The sequence below is a fragment of the Acipenser ruthenus genome, chromosome 33, assembly GCF_902713425.1.
Source record: "Acipenser ruthenus chromosome 33, fAciRut3.2 maternal haplotype, whole genome shotgun sequence".
NCBI classification, from domain to species: Eukaryota; Metazoa; Chordata; class Actinopteri; order Acipenseriformes; family Acipenseridae; genus Acipenser; species Acipenser ruthenus.
The window spans coordinates 8,120,253-8,133,072 of record NC_081221.1 but is presented as its reverse complement, the minus strand read 5'-3'; the positions used below and the strand labels follow the sequence as shown (position 1 = coordinate 8,133,072).

Below are 12,820 nucleotides of genomic sequence, written 5' to 3'. Positions count from 1 at the left end.
TTAGCACAATCCACACAGATGTAACGCTTATCAACTTGTGTGCATTTGCCACATACTGCTCTAGATAAACAAAACAATAAATCACAAATGTGCTCGTGATTTTTTTTTTGACACAGCAACAGCTTGTAATAACGGCAGCTGAGAAAGCTGCGACCAATGATGACAGCACACTAGCTAACCTAAAATGTCCAGAAATGTAGCACTGGTTGAATAGTTGTTTTAGACACTAAAACTGAGCATGAAAATGCACCACCAGTAATATTAATAGAAGGTTTTTTGACGAAGCACATGTGATATACAGGTAAGAACATAAGAAAGTTTACAAACGAGAGGAGGCCATTCAGCCCATCTTGCTCGTTTGCTTGTTAGTAGCTTATTGATCCCAGAATCTCATCAAGCAGCTTCTTGAAGGATCCCAGGGTGTCAGCTTCAACATTACTGGGGAGTTGGTTCCAGACCCTCACAATTCTCTGTGTAAAAAAGTGCCTCCTATTTTCTGTTCTGAATGCCCCTTTATCTAATCTCCATTTGTGACCCCCTGGTCCTTGTTTCTTTTTTCAGGTCAAAAAAGTCCCCTGGGTCGACATTGTCTATACCTTTTAGGATTTTGAATGTTTGAATCAGATCGCCGCATAGTCTTCTTTGTTCAAGACTGAATAGATTCAATTCTTTTAGCCTGTCTGCATACGACATGCCTTTTAAACCCGGGATAATTCTGGTTGCTCTTCTTTGCACTCTTTCTAGAGCAGCAATATCCTTTTTGTAACCAGGTGACCAGAGGTGACCAGAACTGAAAACAATATTCTACGTGTGGTCTTACTAATGCATTGCAAAGTTTTAACATTATTTCCCTTGATTTAAATTCAACACTTCTCACAATATATCCGAGCATCTTGTTGGCCATTTTTATAGCTTCCCCACATTGTCTAGATGAAGACATTTCTGAGTCAACATAAACTCCTAGGTCTTTTTCATAGTTCCCTTCTTCAATTTCAGTATCTCCCATATGATATTTATAATGCACATTTTTATTGCCTGCATGCAATACTTTACACTTCTCTATTAAATGTCATTTGCCATGTGTCTGCCCAGTTCTGAATGCTGTCTAGATCATTTTGAATGACCTTTGCTGCTGCAACAGTGTTTGCCACTCCTCCTGTTTTTGTGTTGTCTGCAAATGTAACAAGTTTGCTTACTATACCGGGCAGCAGTGTGGAGTAGTGGTTAGGGCTCTGGACTCTTGACCGGAGGGTTGTGGGTTCAATCCCCAGTGGGGGACACTGCTGTTGTACCCTTGAGCAAGGTACTTTACCTAGATTGCTCCAGTAAAAACCCAACTGTATAAATGGGTAATTGTATGGAAAAATAATGTGATATCTGTATAATGTGAAATAATGTATAATGTGATATGTTGTAACAATTGTAAGGTCGCCCTGGATAAGGGCGTCTGCTAAGAAATAAATAATAATAATAATAATAATATACCAAAAGAATATGTAGTAGTGAATTTTAACCAAATTAAAAAGTGGCCTTCATATCATTTTGCTGTAGTTGTGCTTTGATTTCATATCAAGTGTTTTTGTACCAGTCCAGTATCATCTTTGTTTGTCTGTCTGTTTGTTTACTAATTTATAATTTACAAACCCTGGTGAAATAATATAAGTTATAACAATTTTTAAATATTTCTTATTCAGTATGTAAATTCTTTAAATATGTTACACTTTTCAGGGATGGAAATAAGACTCCCATTGCATTGCAGTTTGATCACTCCTGGTTTCACTACGAGTTTAATAAGATTCACCTGCGCTTGTTACCTATAGTGTGGCGAATCAAGTTCGTAGTAAAACCTGGAATGGGAGAAACTGCAATGCAATAAGAGTCTTATTTCCATCTCTGCTTTTGTTGTTACACTAGTGCAACTCCCAGCATCAGGTATTTTGGTATATCTTTTGGCTGTCAGTCAAAACTCTTCTTTGCTTTCTGTGTGAGGGATGTTCAACTTTCAATATGCTTTTTTTTTTGCAGTATGCTTTTTTTTTTGCAGTCTACCATGAAAGATGGATGTTTATTTTTTTATCATAGAGAAAAATGTCTGGTTGTTAAATAGTTGGTACATTTTTTATATGAACACTGATTGTACACATTTATTTTAGTATCAGTAGAACAATGCATTACAAAATAGCTGGAGTTATAGAACAAAGAATATTTTAGTTGACCCCTAAATTTGTTTTTGACTACCAAATTTTGAAGTCTAGGAGAAAGATGCCCCTAAGGATTTTGGCATACTTTGAGCACTGAGTAAACATATGATATTCTTGCTATTTTCCGATAACTATGCCCATAGATCTATTAGCCCGTTGATGGGTGCACTTGGTGTGTTAAAAGAATGCAGAACAATCTGCAATTGTACATTTTTCTATAGGTGTCACACTGTCTCAAAGCTGACCTTATTCACAGACATGGCATCATAGTTTATCATTTTAACCCTTTGCAGTCCATTTATTCAGCATGTCTCAGGCGCGTCAGGTCCAATTTATTTTCACACACGGAGTTTATTTTAGACGCATTGTTTAAAAGTATTTTTTTTCACAGTAAAACAGGTTTAAAGGCACTGCATATCAACAGGACACTCAGTACTGCATCTCCAGCCCCGCCTCACCCCTTGTTCGCTATATTTTTCAAATATCTCTTAATAGTACATACTGATAAATCATCTCTTGATCACTCGTTTTATCACCAAACTCCTCAATAATGCGATACAAGTCGTTACTTTATTACTATAACATCTAAAAAAAGCTCTGCAAATGTCTGTGATGTTCTTTGAGCGCTGGATGCAGAAGCAGCTATCTTGTTTGTTTATGTCCGTGTTATCTATGCGGTGTCAGGGCTATCGGTATTCATGAGATATGCCTTTTTTTCGGCTTTTTTCGGCTTCTCTCGGCTCCTATCGGTCTCACTGCCATTGAATGGTTCTCTCAGCTTCTTCCGGAGAAAAAACGACTAGAGACCTGTTTTTTGCGTCTTTTTGATGATGTCGGACAGGGTTATATAGCTCACAAGGTATCTTTTAAAGTTAAGCGATGCTTTTGTGAAATATTCTGCCTTATTAATTTGTAATGTCGAACCTTCCGGTTTAATTTCCGTCTCTATTTCTTTTATAAACGTTGATTGATGCATTACATGTGTCACTCTTTAGAATACCCTCAATCAGTTAATACATTATATCATAAATTAAACCTGGTTGTGGTTATAGCTGTGCTATTAGTGAGCAGGTCGGTAAACAGCGACGTGTTTTACATGCCAGTCAAACATGGGACATTTCGAGAAATAACTGTTTATTTGTGCTTGTTTTCAATAAGAACTGTTTTAAGTCATACTATGTTCTACAGGTAGAACAAATAAGCTACTGAATATTTTTAATGCATTTAACAACTTTTTCATAAACTGGGAAATAAGTATTTTAAACTAATATAAAATGTAGTTAAAACTTAAGTGTATAGAAGTTGCTACAAAGAAAAACTCGAATGCATGTGTAATTGATCGATTGATTGCCTTACATGCCATTAAATATATGAATGTATTTATTTATATATATATATATATATATATATATATATATATATATATATATATATATATATATAACTCAAACAAACACTAAATTGTAAACTATGTAGCAATACTAAAAGGAAATGTATAAAATATTTCGACAGCTTGTCTTCAAATTTAGTTGTCCAATATGTTAAGTTTTATTCGTTAATAAATTATCAAATGTCTTATTTCTCTTTTTCTTTTCTTTTTCAAACTAAAGTATTACTTCAGTAACCCAACAAAAATATTTTTTTGCAAAAACAAGAGGGGTAAACAGGAGGCTGTGAGGTCCAGTGGTTAAAGAAAAGGGTTTGTAACCAGGAGGTCCCTGGTTCAAATCCCACCTCAGCCACTGACTCATTGTGTGACCCTGAGCAAGTCACTCAACCTCCTTGTGCTCCGTCTTTCGGGTGAGACGTAATTGTAAGTGACTCTGCAGCTCATGCATAGTTCACACACCCTAGTCTCTGTAAGTCGCCTTGGATAAAGGCGTCTGCTAAATAAACAAATAATAATAATAATAATAATAGTAATGCAAATAACCACTAAAAATACTGCTGCCATCTTGTTAGCGGAAGCGAACGACATTTTATCATTATACAATGAAGCCGTGAACAGCCTCGTCAACGCTATATTAATTAAATAAATAAATAAATAAATAAATAAATAAATAAATAATTTAAACCAATATAATTTTTTATTATTATTTGTTTTTATTTAGCAGACGCCTTTATCCAAGGCGACTTACAGAGACCGAAACCCGAGTACAAGGAGGTTAAGGGACTTTGATTATAATCCTGTTATATGTATTCACAAGGATGTAAGGGCTAAATAAATGTCAGTCGCCATCTAGTGGGCGGGTTTTTGTAAAAGTAGTTGACAGCTATGGTTGGGAGCCAGGCAAAGAAATGGGCCCAGCTGGGGCCAAAAAAAAAATATTCCCAGCAACAGCTCACGTGTCCTGGGCAGCCCACACTCGTATTCCTTATTGACTATAACACTGTGCAACAAATGTGCTTGCCCTTCAGTTAGAGGAGATAGTAATCCTCTTGTGTGCTAAATGTTAAAATACATTGAAACAAGTATGTCAATAACATATACATCCCCAGTCACAACTGTAAATACAAAATTAGAGCAATCAGTACCATAAAAATGCCATTACCATGACCTACAGTACAGTATATGCAATAAAGTCTTAACAAATATCCATCCCTTTTGGACGACCATATGGTCTCTATAGTCTTCATTTTGACTAGAAATCAGAGGCCATAACTTAAGTAGGTCACCCTCAGATTCAGGTCCCCTCAAACACTTCTGCCAAGGAATGTTCAAAACAGGATTCCTCATCACTGCGTAACAGCTTCTCTAGGTATGTGTAAATGTAATTGTGACATTTATATGGATTTGATATAGATGCAAGATTATTTTATTAGCTTTACTGTATGTCCTTTAATGCTACCATTAGGAAGGTACAGAATATTCTCCTTGAACTAGAACTATGACTTGCAGCATTATTATGCAAAGCCACAAACTCCAAACAGGCAGTGATAAATAAACTTGGCTTTGGACAAGTCAGAATGTTTGTGGGGAAATTACACCGATTTACATTACCAAGGTCCGTAGCCAGCTATGAGGCACTCGAGTCACAGGCCTTGGTTAAAATCAAACTAATAATACATTTATTTAGGCCCTTTTACATGTTGCTTTGCCGCAAAATAAAACGCATTTCCTCCCTCATTGCGTGCACACATTAATTTCAAAGTCCTGCTGATATCTATAGCCTCTGTGCTCTTCAAAATCTTTACTGTCATTACAGACTACAGCGACACCATACAGCTCAGTTCATACCACCATAGTCGCGTCAGTTAAAGTGTTAAAATGGCTTTGAAACAATCAAGGCTTGTCAGCAACTTTTTTACAAGGTGAGGCAAAGTAATACTGTTGATTAGAAAGAAGTACATATCAGCCTAATAATAAGGAATACAAAAAATCCCTTGGTAGTCACAGTTTAGCGAACCCAGATTATTAATATTCAAATTCTAAAGAGCTTTGTGCAAGCGGCTTGTAAACTGCTGTTTAGCAGACTAGTTTATGCACATTTTAACAATTCTATACAATAGTTTGGAAGACCCAGGTTGTGAACATTATTACGTAATTTTAGGTAGAGGTTTGGGGGCTTGCCCCCGATAGACTAACTTACCATACATAAACATGCCTTAAACATGCTCGACATAATGTATGCTTAAAAGTGAAGGCGATTGCCTAGCCTGACCTGTGTTTTGTGTTCAAGATTTTGTTTTTGTTCATCTTTTTATTTTGCTCTGTGAGCAAGTGTTTTTGTTCAAATATTTTATTTATTTTTGTGTTGTAAATAAACAGAGCCGCAGCAGTTTTGATTTTGCTTTCTTTCCTGCTTCTGGCCTGACATCACCACTTAACCATCCTGTCACACAGCTATATAAAGATAATTGATCGCTTTACTCTCATGGTGGAAAGGACGCAGTCACTGCACTGCACTCTGCACTGAATTATCACATATTTTGAGAGAAACACAAACACTTACTTAGTAAAACACGTTCTGTCTGGAGACAAACCTCTTTTTAAACTGGCAACGACTAAATTTAAAAAAATAAAAAAAGTAACCCTAAATCTGATTGTAAGTTACAGGAGGCAACCATGAAAAACGAAAATGCTTCCGTTCAGCTCCAGCATCAGCTCTCAAACTAAATTAATTTAATCCATCACCTTCAGTTGTAATTGGAGTAGCATCATAGATTTCCTGTAACACCTGTAAGAGCTATATTTATAGTATGTAATGTGACATACCAGTATCATAAATTATTCTTGTGTGCTGACTGTAGCACAAGCATTTTGAAGTATTTTAATGGCTTATGTATTATTATTATTATCATCATCATCATCATCATCAATGGTAGATCTATTTCAGTTTTAAATACAAATTCATACTTCTGCTTGTTTGTTTTCTAATGTTTTGCATACTGTATCCTTATTTAATAATATTAATATACACACCGGGTCTGCTGACAAATATTGTACATAAACACATTAAAAAAAATAACAATGAAAATGAATATAGGTTACAATAATTAATATACAATATTTAAAGTACGGATTACATAAACATACATATAAAGCAAGGGGCAACATGACACTGTTACTCAGCCTTTAATTCTCTCTTTCGAAATGCTGATCTTCCATCTGGTAACCGTTTCTTTAATTTGGGGGTCGAAGTGAATACTGTGGAAAAACTGGGGTCCAGGTTCTTACTGTCTTCATCTTCGTGGGTCAAAGAAAAGGCAGCTGAGGCCAGTAAATCTAACGGTGACATGTAAGCAGGCATACCCGCAGACAAGCCCTCGCTGGTATTGAAATCAGACCCGCTCAGCCCACCGTGTTTTGTCGAGAGGCTCACACATTTATTGCGAGATGGTCTTGATTTCGCTACCATTGATGCCTTCTTTGGTCTAACTGTGGGATACGCATCGACTCTCAGTCGAGGCTGGATACTACAGGACCTAGCAATCGCTGTTGTTTTGTAGCACTGCTCCTCAAAATGGGACACATCGACAGCGCATAATGATAAATTTAATTGGCTGTCTCTCACACGCCCTACACCGCGAAAACCAATGGTAACAGTCAGAAGTACAAAAATCAGTTCAACTCTATGACGTCATCAAGCCGATTGGTGACGGAAATACCAGTGTGAAAAATGTACTTTTAATCTCATAATGAACCATTTCTTAATCCTAAATTTGAAAACTACTTATCTGTACTTAAAATACATCTGGAGTTTCAGGGCAGTTCTACCTGCCTTTAAATATGTTTTTTGCCAACTATTTTTATTAAAGTGAAACGAGACAATTAACTAAGACTGTCTACTCCTGCGAACAACATGCAGAATGAAGGCGGCAGAATAAAATGAATCGCTCTGCATTTTAAGTAGTGCTCTTACAATGCAAACACATAATTAGTCATGGCAATTATTATTAACTTTATTTGACGAGTTTACCGAGGGTGAAGTCTTTCTTTTATGAAACCGTTAGTGTTGTAGCTACAACCTCCAAGTAGCGACGGTAAAGCGACGATCACTGTCGTTTTAGGAATGTATAGGTAGAAAACAGCGGAGCTTATTTGGTCATTATCACTTTTAAAGTCACAGCAAAGATAACAGGAATGCGCTAGAAGCTGATCAAAAGGGAGATTATTGATGCTTGTTTATTTAATCAGCTTGTTTAGTGCATTTGCTAGAATATAATTTGCTGACGTTTCATTAAAACTCTACTGCAGGTCAAAATGTTAGCTATGTTTTTATATTCTTTGGATTCTGTGTTAATCCGTATTTTATGTGCATGTAATGTGACAGCTGTGAAACTCCTGTGTTTTGAATTGCATGCATGAGCGGTGGAAAGACCGGAATGAACACAGACTTCATTGCCAGCAGATCAGTTTCGACGCAATGCGACGCTTCACCTGCAGAGGAAAGCAAAGGACCTATAAAGCTGCAGAGTCGCACTGCAAGAGCGCCAGTGTAGACGGCTGCAGGTTCAGCATGAAAGCAACACGAAGTAAACAGTTTATTATAGTAGCCAGTGGTTGTATTTTGTCTAATTTACTTTCTTTGCAAGATTTTTAACCAAAAGACTTTTCTTTTGACAGAGACATTTGGCTTGAATACGTTTAAACAGAATTCTGTTCTAATAGCAAGTAAGAGGAAGGCATCTATATTAGCAGCCCGTTTGTTTTAGAAATGTACCATTAAATATAATGCTTAACTCTGAATTTTTCACTATTGAACTGTGCATGTTAGCAGCGTTTTTAGTACTATCAGAAGCAGTTCTTTGCCAGAAATACGTTTTTTTATCCACTGAACTAATTCTACTAAATTATTTGGAAATGGTGATTTTCAAAATACCTAACACGATAAAATTGTAAAATGAACGCAAAGTTTAAAATTAAGGAATACAACGTTTGTGTGTATTCCCTAATGTAACATATTACTGTGTTTGTTTAAAAAGAAATGTTTTACAGTGTAGATGAATCAATCAGGCTAGTCTAGTTTAGCATTATACTTGTTTTACTTTCTAAAAGATCTGAACCAAGGCTCGAAGTTAACGTATATTTGGTAGCATTTTGCTACTAGTTTTTTTATGCAGTAACATTTTTCTGATACCTTACGCTGCAGTTTATATGACCGACCCTGAGTGAACACGTACATAATTACCGTATATTGGATAACGTGGATACAATTTAAAAGGTACGAAGTTTATTTTATAGACCAAAATTAAAATTATATAACTGTTTAAAACATTATGATTTTATAAGATAACAGACAATGACCTAACAGGATATTAAGATTATTCAGTATCTAAAAAATGTTAATTTAATTCTGTCATGGAGAATGGCTCCTCTGGTTTTGTTATAGTGTTAACCCTTGTTTCACCCAAGCTAAAAATGAACACATAATAGGTTGATAAATTATTACATTATCAATTCTTACTACGAAAAAGCAGGAGTAAATAGCTAGCTATAACATTACCATAATCCAAATAACGTCTTCCTTGTTTATCAGTACGAGTAATAGACGAAATACGATCTTGAGGTGCATTCATTTAACTATCTGTTTTCTTTTTATAATAGATTATCACTACCTTGTGTACTTCTGTTTAACTAGTGAAACGTGTACTTTAACAAACAATGTTATACAAACTATAACTTACACACATAGCTATCTAATGTCACGGTTTAATAAAACTAACCCAGCGTGTTATTTTTTTTCTTGGTTGATATCCCTTATTCTGTTATTACTGTCTTCAAAATTGTACAGCACTTAAATGCAGTGAAAAGGCAGGGTGCGAGCGGACATGTTTATGAACAAAGCAGTTAGTGTAACATGTTGCATGAAACTTTTAAATGTAGCGGTACCGTGCTGGAATTAGCTTTCATTTTCAAAACAGCTCAGTTGTGATTGTAACCTTATAAATTTATAAGGTCACACAATGCAGGATTCAACAATAATGTAGCACACGTTACTTTTTTAAATCGCTTTATAGGTGTGTATGATTTATTTACCGAAATCGCAGTGAAGAGGGTCATTTTGTACCACTTAATTTGCACCGATGAAACATAACCTGGTTAACTGTACTGATGGCATATCAAATGCTTAGATGACATATGGTTGCATTCTTGTAGAACTTAAGGATAAAACAAAATACAGTTTGACAAGGAATTGCATTAGTTCCATTACTTAGTTGAGCACAAGGTGGTTTCAATAAATACTTTCTGATTTAAATATAGGCCTACTACATGATACTTTGGGATATTCAGTCTATTTAAAACAGTAGGTAAGTGTTTTTTAATTTTTATATATAATTATTAGTCGAATAAACCGCTACCGAATAAGACCATTTTGCTACCTACTTTCCAGGCAGGTAGCAAATCCTCACTACTGCCTTAAAAAGTCTGCTTCAAGGAAAGTATTTGTGTGTTATTTTGTTATATATAAGAATTTAAAGATTTAGAGTATTTGAAGCTGGCCGAAACGCCAGAGTTCTCTTTTTATATGTAAGAAATAAAGAATATGGTGTCTTTTATACCAAGTTTTCTTACCAGTTTTATTTGAATAGGAGCTCCCCTAAATCCCTTGTGTAGAAAGATACAGGGTATTAATGCTTGTGTGACGGGATAGCCGTCTGCCGTGTAGATGCGTGCATTCGCTGCTGAGTGACAGACAGGAGAGCGAGACAGAGGTTGAAGCGGATACACCCTCCCCCCCCCCCCCCCGCAGGCGAACAGGATTTATTTACATATCAACACAGTGAACAGCTCACATGACACTACCAGCAATGGTTGCGCACGGAGAACATACAACACAGTGTACGAAAACTTTGGTAGGATCTACAATCTCTGAACTAATCGTCTCTGTTCAATAATAAACGTGCTGAAGAGATTGATCATGGCAGATAAACGGTCAGGGTGGATATGTGACGGGCAAATACATGACGGATTGCTGTGTGTGTGTATATAGAAACAGCAAGCATTCCACCATGCTGTAGCATTGTTAGCCTCTTATGCACTTTGTATTTGCAAAAAAAGGAATTTGGCAGCCATTTAACATGTAATGGCCATAAGATCCAAAGTATCGCGATAGTATTGAATATCATGACACTGTGCGTGTTATCGTATTGATACTCCCTAAAAGAGGTATCGGCATTGCAGAACACTATTTCAGACAGTGCATGATTGAGGTTGTGTCGAGTTCATAGGGCTGTGGTTTGAAAGGAGCCTCACAGCTGGCCAATCACATTAGAAGTCAAATGCATAGTATAAGTCAGAACACAGCCAAACAGTGACTGGTCAGCTGAAAGGCTGCAGCCCTCTAAACTACTGTCACGCAGCTAAACTCTCTGAGTCTTGGCAACACGTTTAGCTCATTTTATTGTTGAATGTGACTTTATAATTAATATCACATCTCGGTATTTGGATAATGACATCACTGTTAAAATTCACGTTTGATAGACAAGGATTTAAAACTAATATATGGGGTCTATAACAAATATTCTGTTATTGCTACATTTCTTATTGTCTTTTATATTGAATTTGAATGTTACAAAGAAAAAGCTACTCATCTGCACTGTACACAACCACACAGGTCCTGCAAATTTAGAACCTCAGGTACTCAATTCTATAATAGTATCTTATTCGGGGGAAAAAAACCCTGTTTAAACTTTTGTATTTAAATAAGCAACATATAATAATGCCCTCATATGAGTGGGTGGCACGTGCACGGGCAAGTGCGTCGGTGAATTTTCCTGGCTGGCTACGGCCCTGATCACAAATGCATCCGCACTGCAAAGGGCGAACTCAATGCCATTTGCTTAAAACAGCTGATGTCCCTCCATTTGGGGATCCTGCCACCAACACGCCGGGTGTGAATGGGTGCGAGTGGAAACCGGAATGTCTGGTTCAAATAATGGCGTACACATTATCAGGGGGCTCTAGTAAGTTAGTAAAGAGAGAGACGGGGAGTGGAAAGTTGCCTTATTGTATTTGTAAAAATGTAAGACTTGCATTACAGTAAAAGAAAAGGACGCTGATAAACAGTTTGCCGTGCAGCAATTCTCTACCTAGATAGTACATCCACATCTAGATAGTACAGTCACGTCTCATTGTTTTGCAGTGCGTAACAAAGTCAAAACGGCTTACTGTGTATCTCTTACACAGCAGCCAGCAGTTAGGATTGTGCTGTGGAAATTGCGTAACGCTAAGGCACAGTCATATGGTAAATACATAAACGGTATACAAATGAAGAAAGTGTGTAGTATACTGTAATTGTCATTGTTCGATGCCTGCAGCAGTACACAGGACAGTGGTTTTATCGCACTGTTTAATGCACTTCACCACAAAATTTCAAGGAAGCTATTGATGTTGGCACTGCTTGATCACTCTGCTTTAAATCACAAAGCAACGACAATTATGCTACAAATACACACTATATTTTATATATATATATATATATATATATATATATATATATATCGCTCGAAATCGCGTCAGACACACTATGGACGGCGTACATACTGAATGAACCTCCTTCATATAAACTAAGCACGCACAACCCACTCACATACGCAGCCGGCTGCATATTTCAGTATAGTTCAACAATATTTTGCTTTGCATTCGTACTAATGGTCTGCCCCTTCTCGGGGTCTTGTATACAATTCTGTACTGCTATTTAGCAAGGTTTTACCTGGAAATCACGATCCTCGTTGAACCGAGAGAACCTGTCAGCCATTTTCCTGCCGCAGCTCCTTCTCGTCTCTCTGCTCGGCCTGTCCCTGCCGCCGAGGAAACACCCACTCCACGCAGAGACCGCACGTCAAGACCAATCAGAGAACGAGGATTCTAGTGATTGATTGAAATATTATCCATTATTCTTTCCTTTCCAAACACAGAGCTCCGTGAAAAACCAAAACACTATCCGAGATGCAACCAATAGAAAAGGAAACGTATGTGTGATTGACACAAGGTTCTACCAACAGAAGCACAGTTAGCAACAACGCTCAAATTTAAATATCAATAGTGTGTCTGTGAGTGTGTACAGTATTTATATACAGTAGTAGGGCTATAGTGACAGGACGTCTCATTTACAGACCAATTCCGATGAAGACAGTAGCACACAATAAAACTGAACAGCGGTAGATATTAAGAC

At 36.8% G+C, this 12,820-nt stretch overlaps 1 protein-coding gene across 7 annotated transcripts in view; it reads right to left on the bottom strand.

Annotated features, from left to right (window-relative positions):
- The window catches only part of gpatch8 (G patch domain containing 8), a 146,753-nt gene extending 134,259 nt beyond the window's left edge, over nucleotides 1-12,494 (bottom strand). For 4 of the 7 annotated variants that reach the window (XM_034055616.3, XM_034055612.3, XM_034055617.3 and 1 more), the window contains exon 1: nucleotides 12,359-12,403. Coding sequence is in view for 1 of the 7 variants with exons in the window: in XM_034055610.3 (XP_033911501.3) it covers nucleotides 12,359-12,403 (45 nt within the window). In the remaining 6 variants the exon portion in view is untranslated. Of the gene's footprint in view, nucleotides 1-12,358 lie in introns of all 7 variants that reach the window. The other 3 variants (XM_034055615.3, XM_034055611.3, XM_034055610.3) reach the window with 2 other exon arrangements.
- Between the last annotated feature and the right edge of the window lie 326 nt (nucleotides 12,495-12,820).